The 16,831-nt window shown below is 34.9% G+C and overlaps 1 protein-coding gene and 2 long non-coding RNA genes across 17 annotated transcripts in view; 2 read left to right on the top strand and 1 right to left on the bottom strand.

Annotated features, from left to right (window-relative positions):
- LOC103322689 (putative disease resistance protein RGA3) overlaps positions 1–3,533 on the bottom strand; it is a 30,931-nt gene extending 27,398 nt beyond the window's left edge. For all 15 annotated transcript variants that reach the window (XR_016123764.1, XR_016123766.1, XR_016123756.1 and 12 more), the window contains exons 1-2: positions 3,386–3,533; positions 2,142–3,298 (exon numbers count right to left, since the gene is read on the bottom strand). Coding sequence is in view for 1 of the 15 variants with exons in the window: in XM_089044883.1 (XP_088901009.1) it covers positions 2,142–3,278 (1,137 nt within the window). In the remaining 14 variants the exon portion in view is untranslated. The remainder of the gene's footprint in view (positions 1–2,141; positions 3,299–3,385) is intronic.
- Positions 3,534–11,540: 8,007 nt separating this feature from the next.
- Positions 11,541–12,137, top strand: LOC148920279 (uncharacterized). The gene is made up of 3 exons (XR_016124352.1): positions 11,541–11,680; positions 11,868–11,967; positions 12,101–12,137. It is a non-coding gene; the product is annotated as an uncharacterized LOC148920279 (long non-coding RNA).
- A 443-nt stretch (positions 12,138–12,580) lies between these two features.
- LOC148920278 (uncharacterized) lies at positions 12,581–15,235 on the top strand. The gene is made up of 3 exons (XR_016124351.1): positions 12,581–12,674; positions 12,766–12,938; positions 14,005–15,235. It is a non-coding gene; the product is annotated as an uncharacterized LOC148920278 (long non-coding RNA).
- Positions 15,236–16,831: the final 1,596 nt, after the last annotated feature.

The raw sequence follows: 16,831 nt of genomic DNA, 5'->3' as shown, positions 1-16,831 counted from the left end.
TATATTACTTGTTTTAACAAACACCTAAAACTCTTTGGAATTTTATCTGATAAAAGGAGACTGGATTGGATTTGTAGCTTGGGTTGTATGTTTTGGGCAAAAAGTTTCACTTTTTTTTATAGAATTGATTGGTAGCTAGGGTTTTACGATTTTTGGAGTTTGTTTCTTCTTCTTTTTTTTTTTTTTTTTTTTTTCTTCTGATGAGGTTCTTGATTGGATTGGTAGCCGGCATTGGGGTATTCTTCATTTTTGTTCTTCTAGATTCATAGAGGGAATTTAAGGTTGGTTGGGCCTAAATAGCTCAATTGGGCTGTTGATGAGGGTGGGTGTGCCTTGGTGGTTGTGGAAGTGAGAGGTGTTGGTGGCTCTGGCTGGTGGGTTGGTGGCTTTGGGATGACTTGGCTTTATTTTTTTTTCTTTAGTTTTAATCTTATATGTAGGTTTTTACGATTCAAATGACAGGCTTGGCGTTTTACTTTTAGTTTGAGTTAACATCTATTAAAAATAGGGGTGTAAGTGGAATAAATCAAATCTGGGGGGTCTGACCGTAATAATGCCAAACGTCAGGGGGTCTAATTGAAATTCGCCCATAATTATACATAGTGTTGGGGTGCAAATCTGGTTATGTTTGGAACGTTTAACTGTTGGAGTAATGCAAATATTGCACTGACAAAGTTCGTAGAAATGACGATACTCAACCAATTTTATCTTACATGCATGCTATCAAACTTCTCTGTTCTTGGGCTTTGGGAACTTATTGAGTGTGGCTGGTCTAGCGACAATAAAATTTTAATTTTATCTTTTTTAGATTTTAAAAATGTTAAATATTTTTTAGGAAAATCGCCAAGAACCTTTTCTCTAAACTTCACTTTTGAACTTTCTTCTTTTTTCTAATGATATGTAGCACTTCTCTCTCACTCAAAAACAATGTTTTTAATTTTAAGAAAACATTAAATTGTATTTCCATATATACCTTGACCGAAACTAAAAAGTAAAAAGCCATCACAGCCCGATCCCAAGCCACGCCACCTACCCACACACAGCCCAACCTCTCTCTCTCTCTCTCTCTCTCTCTCTCTCTCTCTCACATTTGTGAGATGAGAAAAAAAAAAATCTAAGATTTTTTGACCCTCTCTAACCTCTACAGACCCTTTGCTTCCCAAATCATGAAAGTTCAAACACTTTATTTTTATAAACAAAACCAAATAAAAATAAAAAATTGTTCAATTACAAACAACAGAGAAAGCGAAGGAGGTCAAGCGGGGGAAATCTGTGGACGGTGGGGGGCTGTTGGGTAGGGATGAGGGAGATGTTGTTTGGTGGTAATGAGGGGAGAGGAAGTGGGTTTCTTTCATATGCTTGTTTGGGTACTGGTCATGGGTCATTGCTGGGTATTAGTGTTTTGGGGAGAAGTGGGGAGGGAGAAGATGGGTAGTGGGACACTGCAAAGGATAGAGAGAGGATTGAGAGTGAGATGGAGAGAGAAAATATTTTTTAAATTGAAGAAATTAGGGAAGTTAATATTTTTAAATTTTCATTTAATAAGGGTAAATTTGAAAAACAAAAATTAACTTATTTGATTATTAATGACATTATTTTAAGTGTAAATAAAGTAACACATGCCATGACAAAAAGAGAGAAGGTTGCTAGCATTTTTCATATTTTTATTAGGCTTGCACCATGTTCGCATGCTTAACGGACTTAACGGAATTGGGTGAGGTGAAAAGTGAATGTAAGTATTAAGGGGCAAAGTGAGAATGTAAAATATTTTTGTCTACGTCTATGTGACGCCAACCTGGCATCTTTATGAGGAAAAAAATAGACCCAAAGATTTAACAAATTTTTTGATGAACTTTATGAAATCCTATTAAATGACACATAACTAGTAAAAGGGGAAGAGTGTGACAGAATAAAGTGATTGTGAAGAAAGAGACTGTGATGGGCATGATGACATGAAACTATTCTCTTCTTTCAGACCTTGTTATTTCCTTTTACATGAAAATGCATCAATGCAACATTCAAAGTAACCCATTCATGATATGATCCCTAAATGCCAAGAACTCATCCAACAATGTATAAAAGTATAAATAAATAACAATACCTGCTATAAGCAATGCTTGTATAAAAATATATATGCGTACCTTTGCCATCAATGGTAGACCTTCACAATTTTTAGCAATCTCCCGTCCAATTCTCTCTAAATCATGAGGTATATCAGAACTACCATCTGAGGAAGCTGCACGTTTCAATATGGACCAGCATTCATCTGGTGATAGAAGTTCCAAATCCTGTCGTGGAAGTTTTTTCTCTGAGATTGATGCAACTTTGGCACTGCGGGTAGTGACAATAATTGTGCTTCCCCGAGCGGAATCAAGCTTTAACAAACGATCCATCAAGTCATTCCATTGTGTAGAATCGTCATTCCAGACATCATCAAGTACCAGCAAGTATTTTTTCCCTTTCAGCTCTTCTTGAAGGTGTTTAAGAAGTGCATCCAAACTTTGTTTTACAGCGGCTTTTAATGGGCTAAGAGATTCTAACATGGAAATTAAAATCAATTTGACGTCAAAAGGATCAGATACGCACACCCATACTTTTGGATCAAAATACCCTTTTATAGAATTATCATTGTATACAGACTTGGCCAAAGTTGTCTTTCCTAGGCCTGCCATTCCCACAATGGCCATAACAGCAATATTTTCTTGATTGGTGTTGGAGTTGGTCAAGGTTGTAACTATGTTTGAAACAACCTCCTCCCTGCCAACGATGATTCCATCTTTTTCAGGAAATGAGTCGGTTTGTATGCGTCCTCTAATTCCTTGAGGGGCTGCATCTATTTTCTTGGAAACTAGTCCAATGACAGGAGCCTCGCTCTTGAGATGCACCAAGGATGCATTGATGTTCTGAATTTTATGTGCAATTTTAAGGCGGAATGCAACCGGATTGGAGAGTGAAAAGAAGTTGAGTACCTTTTTCTTCATATGATTTCGGATTTCTACTTTGCGCCGGAGAAGTTCATAGTTGAATTCATCCAAGACATCATCTGCATCTTGAGCTAGGCGTTTAAGATTCGTCACCCAATCTTCTACGGACGTGCTCCGACCTTGTGGTCCCTGGGCAACGTCGGCTAAGTAACCTTCAATGGTGGACAGTGTTTTGCGAAGCCGCCTTAGTTCAGCTTTGAATCCCCAGGCAAGACTGATTTCGTGAGCAGCAAGGGAAGTCAGCTTTGTCAGTATTCCCTCAGCCGCAAAAGTAAGCACAGATTCTACTGCCATCTTAGTTTCCTTGTGTAACCCTGCGCAAGACAAACAGCAGATCATATTAATGCTAGTTAATTAATTAAGAAACGAGAAGAGGAGACTGAAGATGGATGAAGACACACAGGCACAGAGCTTCTCTCGTAGGTAGAAGGAGAAGGAGATGATGAATGCAGATTTGCAATACAAGACAGCAATAGCAAGCAGAGATAGGCAGAGGAGCTATATAGCTTCTTTTTAACTCTCAAGAGGACCCCAACAACAACAACAAAAAAACTCTCAAGAGGAGACTTTTACTTACTGGGCTCTATACCATTTTTGATATTTTAATCAGGAGTGAAAACAGCCACTGACAGTTTAAATATTCTATTCGCTATTCCTAGAGCATCTAATTCCAATGTAAGTTTATATATTTGCCTTGAAAACAACCACTGACGGTTTAAATATTCTATTCGCTATTCCTAGAGCATCCAAGGTAACTTTATATATTTGCCTTTGTCTACTCTATACATCCTACGCCGATGTATTATTGTATACACAATCATTCAATAACAATTATTCATTATAATATTTTCAGATCTTACAGCATGAACCCAATCCCAGCGAGGAGGCACACCACACACAAAACGCAGGGGTATTTTTGTGTTATTAGTAAAAATAAGAGGGTAGTTTTGGCATGAAAATTCATAATAAATACTTTTTTTAAATTATTTAACTTCCAAAATTCATAATAAATACATTAAAAATCTAAAAATTACACCGAAATGTTTTAGGAACTCCTTTGTGAAATTTATTTTTAATTTTTTGGCTGAGAAGTGTGTATTATTAGTTTTTTTTTTAAGATAAACTAAAAAAAAAAAAAATCAAATTCATGTTTTTATGTTTTTCTCTGTTTCTCTTTATCCATGGACATGGACTCGGCACCAGATATCTCCTATTCTTATTCTCTCTCTTCAACATCGAATGGAAAAAAACAAAAATCCCAAATAATTTATCATTTTAGAACATGACCACTTGGGGCATAGAAAGTACCTCGAGTATCGGAAATCAATTATCATTTTAGCATATCTCTAATAATTGTTACATCCAGAACTTTACAATCTATCTACAAATTTTATTTTTTAATAATGCTATTCTTACTACATTTTCTTTTGTCAGCAACTTGTTATGACACATTTCCCTTGTGAAAAAAGGGAAAACAAAAAACCCAGATCTGGAAGGAGAAATAGGGAGAGAAGGAAGAGGGCTGTGGGTGGTGTGGCTAGAAGAAGAGGAGATGCACAGCTCCGAAAATGCCGATTCATCATTACTTGGTCTCCAATATGCACATTCTCATAATCTCTTCCCCAGAAAGCAAAAGCACCAAGCCACAAATGACAACAAATGACAAAGCAGCAGAACAGAAGAATAACAAAGTAAAAGGAAAAAAAGAGAAGACATTAAAGTGTGGAACACTCACTAATAAGACTTCACTTTATGCACACATCTAATTATACTTTGCTTGCTTAAACTCCCCATTGTTTTGTTGGCACACCATCAATCACTAACCCTCTCTCATCTCATGTCTACTATAATGGATGTTTCGGGTAAATTACGTGACTGGTGTATCATCCAATTGACATAGAACATGTGAAATATTTCCAATGCAGCTAGCCACATGTCATAAAAAGTAATGTGGTAAGTTGGAGAATAATTTTACATATCCTATGTGTATTAGATGATACAACAACTACATGGTGTACTCAGAGCATATAAAAATTTATCCCTCTGCGAAAGGAAGCAATAGTCACATTTTTTTAAGTAACTAAAATATTGTGGTGACAATTATGGGTGGTCAACCCTCTTAACCAAATTAGTCACCGTTATTTGTGTCTAATGATTTAAATATAATAAATTTTATTGTAGCTGACACATGAATAGTAATAATATAATAAAATATAAAAGGATAATCCTTCCCATAATAAAATATTTACAATAGTAATTTAATAAAAATATATGGATAGAATCTTTCTTACTAACCAAGGCTCTTTTCCCTTCTCTCTATATAATTAGTAATAGTTACTCTAAATAATAAATATTATAAAATAAAAAACGGGAGAGCATGCATGTGCATCTGAAAATGCGTCCAAACCAACCCCTCTTTTTCTTTCTTTTGTAATTTTTATCCTCCCCATATCTCATCTCTCCCAACGCCTTCATTTTTTTTTTCCCATCTTTTTCTTCCTTCCGTCACTTTCCATCTCTCCCTCTCTTTCTATTGAGTTCAATTTTCCTGTTTCCATTTCTCCTGTTCCCACCTATTTCCTTTTTATTTTGTTGACATGTGTCCTCACTTAACATGCCACAAAACATTGTTGACTTTGAATCAAATTATTTATAAATAAAAAAACTCAAAATTGAAGAAAAATATAAAACGCAACAGCCACCCACTTGACCTCAACCGCCACCCACCAGAACCACCCCACCCCAGTGGCGACAATCCCTTTTTATTTTTATAGATGCAATCATGGAGGCGTTGTTGTCTTTAGATTGCATTGATTTGGGAATTGCCAGGCCATGAAGAATATTTGTGGGACATGCGAAGAACAACTTCCTTCAAGTTTCAATCCTCACTCACACATGAGAAAACAAGAGTTTTCTTTGACTTAAAGAATCGGATATCCCTCCACCCCGGGAATGTCGAGGCAGAGGACGTGGTGAGGGTCTGGATCCGGTGTGGCGGTGCAGAGAGAGAGAGAGAGAGAGAGGGCATGTTTGTTGAAATGAAGGGACCATAAAAGATGAAGGCATAGATGTGGATTTGGATATGTTGACATCGCTGCCTGGGCTGAAGAAGATGAAGTGGCTGTGATTGTGATTTCAGCAAAGAATTGGGTGATGGGTATTTTGGTTTGAGTGTTGTAATCTGGTTTTCGATAAGGGATTTGATTTTCGATAAGGGATCTGGTTTTCGGTAAGAGATGGTTTCGGTAAGGGATCTGGATTTGAACTAAAAATAAAAATAAAAAGAAATTTGAAATTATTATAATTGTGAAAAATGTAATACATCAATATAACACAAATAATAATGTAAAGGAATTTTTTTTTTTTTTTAAAGGATAATAAAACAATGTTGGACATCTCAGTCAAATCAAAATAAAATAATAAAATATAAATATAGTTTGATTAGACATGATGTGGGGCCCACTTTGGAGCAATAGGATGGTCAACACACTTTGTTACGAAATGGTGTTTTAATTGTGACAAAACCCAATAGTTACGGCCACAAAAGTCACGGGATCAAAACTTGTAATTGCACCGTTACTGATGGCTTTAGTTACGAATATTCGTGGCTAATACTGCCAAAAAGCACGAAAAAAAAAGTGACTGTTGTGTTTTTTTTTTGGTAGTGTCTCTACACACAGAAAACTCATCAATCTTGTATCTTGGAGGAGGAGACTTAAAAGTAAAATTCGTAACTACTGAAGGATAGTTCTCAAAATGTCTTCTTATTCGAATCAATGAATCTTACATGATTACAAGGCGATGGTTTTATATGGGAGGATCAGAATATTAAAACTTATATCAAGAGAGCTTTTGAGTTGTACAAGATGACCGACACTATGGTAACACTACAATAAACTAATGTTATCTAAAAACACCACTATATACTGACATTGGGGTCCTAACACCTACACCACTATGGAATGTTAGATAACGTGGACAGTCAATTATTCTTTAACCACTAATAATCCAAAAATGAAAACATAGGAAAATAAATCTAATACGCACTTGTCTCAAGGATAGAAAGAAGAAAAAAAACTGAGTATCATACGCAAAGCGTGCCAGACTTGGAAATTAAACGACAGCAAATTTGTAAACACTAAGCGGTGAACATTTCTTATAAATAAGAGTTCTATGTTACATATCAAAATTGTGGCTAGTTCTCTCTTAAATGCTCAATTAGAATGAGCTTCTCAGCTCCTAAGCAAATGAAATAAAAAATTGCACAAGCTTTTATATATCTATCTCCTTTTTTAAGCAAATGACGGAGCTGTTAGCGAGATCCTAACTTAATTAGGAGATTTATTTCCTAGTCTATTAGGACTCTATTTCTTTTCTTTTTGTATAGATATTGTGTAATTAGGATTTTAGCTTATTTCCTTGTATAACCCTGCTAGGATTACAACTTTGTATTATAAATATCTCATTTTGGAGAGTGAAACATATATGAAAATATTATACCCATATTGTTTGACTTGGTATCAGAGCCAACTTTCTGGTGACCTATGTGTTGTGCCCAACCGTGTTCTAGCTCCATATTTTTTTCTCTACTTGTGTGTGCCTCCTAGGTTTGTGTGTTGTATTGTAGTGTTCATGCCTCTACTGTTAGATATATGCCCTACAAGCCAATATAAAATGGATAATTTTAAGAAAATAATATATAATAATCAAAGGGGCACAAAGTAACAAATTCATGGATTAGGATAGAAATGGAAAGTGATCTAAAAAAGTTAGATGCACGAGACCTTTCCATACATATAAATATTGTATCCTAAAATGTTCGTTGGTCATAGGATCACTAATTGGACAATAGTAACCCGCAAAGACTAGTTCACATTATGTCTGCTCAATTGGGAGGATGACTAGTTTCAAGTCATTCGTGTAGAGACACTGAGACAGATGTGTAGGTACTCTATAGAAGATGGAGTCCATTGAACGCGATCAAGTTTAGAATTCTTGTATAGAAGTCTTACTCACGAGTGCAAATTAATCCTTACACCTGAGACATCACCGTTGTCTTGTGTATATGTTGTTTATGTTGGAATTTTTTGGAAGGTTTTAAAAATTTAACCGTTTTTATTTATTTATTATTTTGGCTGTTTTATTTTATTTATTGCGGGGGTTATAAATATTTAATATTCAGGTTTTATCTTTATATTGAATGCCTTAAATTTTTGGTTGGTGAAAGTTACATGTTATTTGATGCCTATAAAAGACCACTCCTTCACATTTGTACAACTACAATACACCATCAGAATATCACATACAACAATCTTTCCTTCAGTACGTACGCAACAAGTAAACACTCAAAGAAGAAGCACAGTATATGAGTTTCTCAAGCTATTAGCCAGAAGGCGATGATCGACTGTAATGTTGACTTATATATAATAATAATTGAGGAAATATTAGTCCCATTCACACGTACATGACTTATATATTGCAATTTGCATTTAACAATTTGAATTAGGCAGGACGGGTGCATGGTAAGTAATGCAGTCATTGTTTAATCCTTTTTTGTGTCCGAATTCAAATGGATTAAGAATTGTTAATTACTTAAAGACAAAGAGTAGGTGGTTGAGGACCTACGCAAGGAACGATTAGTAAATTGAGGACCTAAGCAAAGTGTTCTGAGCACTAGTTTTAAACAATCTTGAAATAATAAATAAATAAATAAACTACCAAACAAACAAAAAGGTTAAACAGACTGACTTGATAGTTGCCAAGCACTTTCCCTCATAATTAGGAATTGAAAATTGCAGTTTGTTAAATCTGTTTGGCTTGTATTCACTCATATTCTAGTCTCTCACTCACATTTGTTTACTCTGTAGATTTGAATATTGTCATATAGAAATAATATCTTTCTTTATTATTTTTTTTAATGTAATCCTTGTGGCTTTATGTCCCTCTCATCTTCTCATATTTTGAGTACACAAGAGGTTATCAATGACGTGTTAATTGGATTGGCTCAGGTTTTTGGTGTACTTACAAGGGGTCATGAGTTCAAGTCCCATTGATACATGTATGTGTGTATAAATTTCCCCCTTTCCCTTTCCTAACTTTGACAACAACAAAAAGGGAAAGAATATGCACCAGGTTGAATTAAAATAGACTAATAATGGTTGTTTTGAAATAAATTAGATTGGTTTTTTATCCTCTTGGACCATGTCCAACGCTGCTTACCCAAACCGGTAGTTTGAGTTTTGGATTCAAAATCCTGCCCCAACGCATGTATAGAAACGGGCCAAAATTTTGGATTATGAATAGAGCTGGGTGATAGTATTCGAGTTAGACTGAAAACTTGATTGGACCTACCAAGACAGCCCACGTGTAGTTGTAAGCATTTGGACCCCCACTTTGAAAGTTGAGTTTTAGGTGTACGTAATCCAAAACTCTTCTTTTTTTAAATTATAAAAAGCGATATAGGGGAGGGTAGTTTTCTCACACACACACGCTGTCAAGGTTTCATGGTGCCATGGGGCTCGAACATGAGACCACTAGTTTGTAAGTCAAGGGTTTTTTTTCCACTAAGCTAAACTTCATTGGCAAACTCATATTTTTTTTGTCCCAAAATTAGTGAAAATGAGGGAATTTTCTCACACGCATACTGCTAAAGTGATATACAACTAATTAATGGAGCTTACACTTTTCAATATAAGTAGCACCATTCCTCTTTTTGAAATGATTTTACTTGTCTTGTATAAATCTACTGCACCATTAATTCTTGCTACTATTGATGCATTGTCTTTTATTATGCCATGCGTAAATAGGGGTGGCAACAGACCGGATATAACAATACCATTCCCATCTCCGCCCCCATTCTATATAAGAATTTTTGGGGAATCCCATCCCTGTCGAGGGGCTACCTCCCAAAAAGGCCTCGAATTTTTTATTTTTTTATCATTTAAAAAAAAATCCTATATTATAACACTTTTTTTCACCTTAAATTATATTAAACTCAATTACATTAAGTTAAATTATAAAATTCAATTCATTGACTCAAAATAATCTCAATTCAATTTGACAAAATTAAATATATATTATATTATGATCATGCCTTGTTATATTACATTTAAAACTACTTAAAAGTAAATATATTATTAATTGGGCAGGTTTGAGGATGGGGATAACAATACCATCCCCGACCTTTTTTCGATTGGAGATTTATAAAATTCGGGGATCTCCGTACTTGCCCTCGATTTTTCCCAAAATCTTCCCCTATTAGGGTCGGGGACCCAATGGAAACCCGGCCCAACGAGGATTTATATTTATTTAAAATTTGATTCATAAAAATCAACGCTATTAGGTTTGCAACCCAAAAAAAAAAAAAAAAAAAAAACTTTACTTAAAAATTGATGATGTGTCGTGTGTTAAATGGTTAGATTGCTTATGTGACTTAAATTTAACTGTTTGGGCCATCTAAAACGGGTGAACAATAACAAAATACAGGTAAATGCACGTGACCTAAATGTAGAGGCTCAGGATCCAACATTTAAAATACTTAAAAAAAAGGCCCTTAGTTAAAGAAAAGATTAAGAAATTAACATATTCACTAAATGAGGGTAATATAGTAAATTAACAACACAATTTTTTTTTTAAAGAAAAAAAAGAAGAAAAAAAAGAAAATGGTCATATTTTCATGAGACACAATTAGAGAGGTATTTCTTTCTTTAAATTTAAATTGAATTACTAATATAAAAAAGTTTTTTTAAAAAAAAAAAAAAAAAAGCAATTGGCTAGTGGGTCATAAAAGAATTGATTTTTGATTATTAAAAAAGGAGCAATTACATTTTTGGTCATTGGAGTTAGGCCCGAATTTAAATTTGGCCACCAAAATTTTAATTTTTCGAATTTTGTCAATGTAGTTGCAGTCGTTAGCAAATTAGGTCAAATTCGAGTTATCAGTTAAGTTTAAAAAATAAAATAAATAAATAAAAATAAAATGAGAAAAGGGAAAAAAAAGGGAAATAGCCTAAAATGCCACCAATTTCATAATTTGAACTAAAAATACCATACCTTCCTAATTTTTTTACAACTACCATCTATAAATATAAAATTATTGTTCACTTATTAATACCCATATCAGTTTTTCAGAAATTGGCTTCTCTCTCTAACTCTCTTCGCTCTATCTCTTCAGCCCGTCTCTCTCCCTCGTGTACCTCTCTCTCTTCGACGCAATCGTCTTTCTCCCTCAACGGTGGTTGTTCATTCAAGCGTAACTCCATCGTTGACATCCACAAGGTACTGTTCATAAACCTTTTCTTTGAAATTTGGGGTTTTTGTGAATTTGGTTTATGGTGTATGGATTTGTAAGAAATTGGTTTAGGGTTTTAGTGTTTAGGGGTTGCTCAGAAATTGGGTTTAGGTTTATGGGTTTCTATGAACTGGGTAATAACTCACACCCACTCTCACTCGCTCGCAGACACTGTTCATAGAAATCAAGCTCTTCATTTAGTCACAGAACGTTTGGGCTTCGTTCACCATTGTTTGGGTAAGTCCCAACTATCTATATTGTTTGATGAGATTTTAACAATTGAAATGACTGTATTAAACATTCTTATGTTGAACAAAACACAAAGAAGCACCTAACACAGAGAGTCCAGAATTTGGACGATAAATTGCTGGAGCAGAAAGAGATCTCAAAGTCGATTCTGGAGAATGTATGTCATTTTCTGCATATTATGAGCTTTTAGTTCTTCATTCATAAATTCAAATTAAAAAACTTCTAGTTTGATGAGGCTTAAGCAAAAACTCTGACATTATCAATATGGATTTACTCAATTCTTACATTTTTGGAATACTGTGAGATCCTTACACGTAATAATAATATTTTTTCTGATAGTGTAGAAGGCTATTGGGTAAGGACTTGACTGGTTTGAGCTTGAAAGAATTGCAGAAACTAGAACAGCAATTAAATGAAGGATTATTGTCAGTGAAGGAGAGGAAGGTTCTATTATATTTTCCTTTTTCATTTTTTTTCCTTTCAATTATTCAGTAGAGATGTCAGATTATGTTGCAGATTGTAACATGTACTAATTCCTGCAATCTGAAAGGCCTGAATATATATTCTACTATTTCAGGAGCAATTACTAGTGGAGCAACTAGAGCAATCAAGAGTACAGGTACGTGGAAGCACAACCCAATTTTTTAGTCTTTTTTAAAGTTAAAGTGTAGTAGCAGACTTTGCATAGTTTATGCTGAAGTATCACTTTCTATAGAACTAAAGAAGAAAATTCATTTCTCCAAACATATGAAAGCTGCAGTTTTTCTTGAAGTTTACTAAAGATACTATTTTGTTTCGATTAAGCCACTTTTACTTTGAAGTATGGATAATCACAATGATTTAGAACAAAAGAAAAGAAAAAATAAAAAGAGGAAGGGATATGACAATGAAGAGTGACAGGAAAAGGAAGAAAGTGACTAATCTATAATGTAAAGTTTTCCTTATATACTTATGTTCTGGTTTTTAAAAGCTTGGCTTTATGGTATAAGTTGCACAATGACCTTGCATCTACACTGGTATGTATAGAAAAGACTAAGTTTATTTATTTATTATCAACAAAATGGACAATTTTACCCGGTATTTAATTTTCAGCTATTTGTTTCCTCCAGGAACAGCATGCTATACTTGAGAATGAAACGTTGCGCAGACAGGTAAACAACATTCTTCTTGCTAATGAAAATTTGATCAGTTTCTGACATTTACTTCCATGTGAGTGATTTGTATATTATCATAATATTGTAGGTTGAGGAGCTTCGGTGTTTATTTCCACAAACTGACCGTGCAGTCCCATCCTATTTGGAATCTTATCCGGTGGAAAAAGAGAAATCCCTTGTAAACCATGGTGTCACAAGCCCAGATTTGGTCAGCAATTTTGCATTTGAGAATGGAGATTCTGACATCACCCTGCATTTAGGGTACTATTCTGTCCTTATTAAAAAATAACCTTCAAATAAACTGCAAAACTGTTGTTGCTTATTGTTTCTTGTGCATCCTAGGCTACTTAATAGATTTATATAATATTTCCGAGTTGCCTAGCCCATTGCTCAGCGGTGGCAGAGCATGGAAAATTTTAGGGAGAGGTAGAGGGAAGCAAAGTAAAGTGTTAAAAGTTTATTACTGGTGAAATAAGTATATAGTACTTATCCATACTGCGAGTAAAATTGATTACTACTAGAAAACTAATGTAAACAACGCAAATGTTAATTTCAGTATGGTCAAACTATAGTATCTTTTAGATGTGCTTGATGTTCTTTCAAAGAGTAGAACTCATCTATGATAAACAGTCATATTGCTTGGCTGATTACAAGGGGGACTAATATGGCTCCCACAGGAGGGATTCTGTTCCTTCTTTTGCAACTACTGCCTTTTCACAGGACCTTACAGGGATTTTGTAGCCTTTTGTTTTGCTATGATCTTATTTAGCTTCTCTTAGAGGGGTTCTGTCCTTTTTGTTCCTCTTTCTTCATGTATCCTTTATCTATTTCAACAAATTTCTTCGTATCGTCGAAGTTTTATATAAATAAAAAAATATAAGTAATTAAATATGCCCAACTGTACAATCTAGACTAAAAGGCCTCAATTAAATTTTGGGGATGGATTGTGGTTAGGATGGGTCGGCCAAAATATACCCCAGCCCTGTTAAGGAAACTTTAAATTTATTTGCTCCTATGATTTCTTGTTTTATAGTTGACGCAAAACAAGTTTCTCAAGTGAAAATTAACATTGTTATCTAAGTGGCGGAGCCATAGCCAGGCCTGCCAAGGCCCTGGCCCCCATTTAATTTTTAATCTATTGTAATCTATTATAAAATATATGTTATAGCAATACAATTACTGTAATTAGATTAGTGATGGCCCTCCCAGTTAAAGATGAAAAATCTATGTGGAAGTGATTTTGAAATTTTGGCCCCTCCATGCTAAGAATCCTAGCTCCGCCACTTATCTTATTCTGTTGGTTGTACATCTACTGTCTTTTTGCCAGGCTGCCAAGTGATGTTTATGGCAAGAGGAAGGCTCCAGAAAGAGAAGCTCACTCCAATGACTCAGGGAGCCAATTAGCCCTGTAATTGTTTCTGAGGTTCTCTTTGCCATAAAATCAACAGATGCTATAGATGAATTTCATACAGTTGAGAGTGTAGCTTATTAGCTTTCATCGAAAGGTCAGTAACTTGTAAAAGAGAAGGTAGAATCCATAGGTGACCTGAAAATCATCAATGTGGAGACATAGAAGTTCCTTTCTTGGGAGGTTTGGCTTATGGAGAGGAAGGTGCTCTAGTTAGTTATACTTGTTTCCTTTGTAATTTGCTTTGAGGACAGCAATTTTTATTTTAAAAAAAGAAGATAAAAATGTAATCTGTTTTGGATATTTACACCATGAGATTGGAGGAAGGGAAAGAGGTCAAATAGGGATTCCTTTACACCATGAGTTTGCATTCTTGAACATTGTAATGGAGCCAATCTGCTTGTATGCATATCTGATGCTTTCTGCTGAGGTTCCCATTTATGTCATGCCTCTTTTTTCTTTTTTACTTTGCTTTTTTTCTTTTGGCTTGTCATATCTGTGTGCCAGATAGCTGCATTTGGCACTATGAACTAACTCGGTGGCAATTACAAATTAACATAGGTCTTAATTCTGGAACTGCCATTCATAAACTCTATCTCTGTACTTAACCCAGTTGTTTTTGCAGGTCGGTCTCAACCAAGTGTTGATTGCAATATTCTAAAGAAGATGACCATACACTGTTATTTTATGTAGGTATACGTATGAGATGGCTTAGCTTTAATTGGTTTGGTTGTTCCAAGTTTTATGTACACAATCTCACAGTAACTGCCGAGTTGTTTTTCATTTCATGTATTTCTCCATGTTTTTTTTCCCCAATAAGCTTGAATGGATTTTCTTTTCTGTTGTATTTGGCCCTTCTCTTTTCAAGCATGCCAAAAGAGAGCAAATAGGGGGAGAAAGAGACAGAACGAAGCTAGAAAGAGAGACATAGAGAGAAAGAGCTGCGCTATAGAAAGAGAGCAAAGAGAGAGATAGAGAGTTGCACTAGAGAGAGACAGAGAGAGAGCCAAGAGAGAGAGAGCTGCGATAGATAGATACCAAAGAGAAAGAGAGATGTGCCAGAGAGAGAGCTGAGTGAGCTAAGAGAGAACAAAATTTCTGAACATGTCAAAAATCAGCAATTAGTGGACAATAATTATATTTTTATAGGTGATATTGTAATACTATTGCTATTGTGTTGTGGTTATATTGCTCTAATATTGCCTCTATAGTGTACATATATTGGCATAATATTGCTATTATATCGTATGTCAATGGCCATTTGGTCTAATAACAGAGTCTCCACTTCACTGAAAGTAATCTTGAATTCAAATCTCATGGACACGACAATTGTTATCCATCCTTATATTAGCATGAATTGATGTTGACCTTCGAAATGATAGTTGGAGTTGCACATCGATTCATATTCAAAAGGAAAGTAATTCTCTCCCTCAATGAATATGAAGAATATGCCGCCGAAAAATTCACAAAATCTGAAGAATATAACCATGACATGGTTGAATGTTTCAACGACTTCGAAATGTTCCAAGATTATGCTTCGGTCATCTCACCAGACTACAATTGGAGTGAAATTGATGTAGCTGGTGTCTGGGAGGTGTTGAATATAGGTGCTGAGGGAATGGCTCATCATAGCCTCGTGCATGCAGCGAGGAGAAAGGACAAAGAGATGAATCTTTTGATGGACCTGCAGTAAGGGTGAGTGTTGCTTTAGTTCATCTCACCCGAGTACATGGATCTTTTGTTGCCTTCATTTTCCCTTCGCAGGATAGTATTGTTAAGGTTCGGTGGCGATTTCTTTTGCGTGTGTAAAATGTAGTCTGTAATGGATGTGTGTGTATTGTATGTAGATTCACTTAATATTGTTGTTCTATTGTATTTATATTGCCTTAATATTGCCTTTGTATTGCATAGATAATGTATGCATATTGCCACCCTATTGGATATATATTGTAATACTATTACTATCGTGTTGTCCTTATATTGCTCTAATATTGCCTCTGTAGTGCACGTATATTGGCCTAATATTGCTATTATATCGTATGTCAATGGCATTTGGTCTAATAATAGTCTCCACTTCGTTGAAAGTAATCCTAAATTCAAATATCACGGACACGAAAATTGTTATCCATCCTTATATTACCATGAATTGATGTTGACCTTTCAAATACATCGATTTATATTCAAAAGGAAAGTAATTCTCTCCCCCAATGAATCGTCGTTCAAAAGAAGGCAGCTATCAAATATTGGGTATGCTAGATCCATGGTAAATTAATTGGGCACAAACCACATATTACAAAACCAAGATGATTTTTGGCATGCTTGAAAAGAGAAAAGCCAAAGTTGGATAAAATATTTTGGGATGGTTGAAGATTCTTGGACACCTTTTTTCTTTTCAAGTAGTTTTGTAGAAACAAGTTCTACACATGGGCTTTTATCGGTTATATTTTAAGGCAAGTTCTACATGCGAGCTTGTATCGATTATATTTTGTTATGAAAAAAGTAAAATTACTCTATGCAATTGTAAGATGGTGCAAGATCGGTGTCCTTGTCGTAAATTTGACAACATTAAATTGGAAAATATGACCTTTTTCACGGCTGTGATCAATTGCAACTAATTTTGATATTGTAGTACACAACATGGTTACCTTGTGAAAGAGTGGAAATATCCCTATATATCTGAATTTCACCCTCACGCTATAGATTTTTTTATATGGTTTATTGGCAACAATCCAGATAAGATTTTCCA

This window comes from Prunus mume, linkage group LG2 (genome assembly GCF_029339155.1).
Source record: "Prunus mume cultivar Tortuosa linkage group LG2, ASM2933915v1, whole genome shotgun sequence".
Taxonomy (NCBI): Eukaryota; Viridiplantae; Streptophyta; class Magnoliopsida; order Rosales; family Rosaceae; genus Prunus; species Prunus mume.
This window is presented reverse-complemented; position numbering and strand designations above follow the sequence as displayed.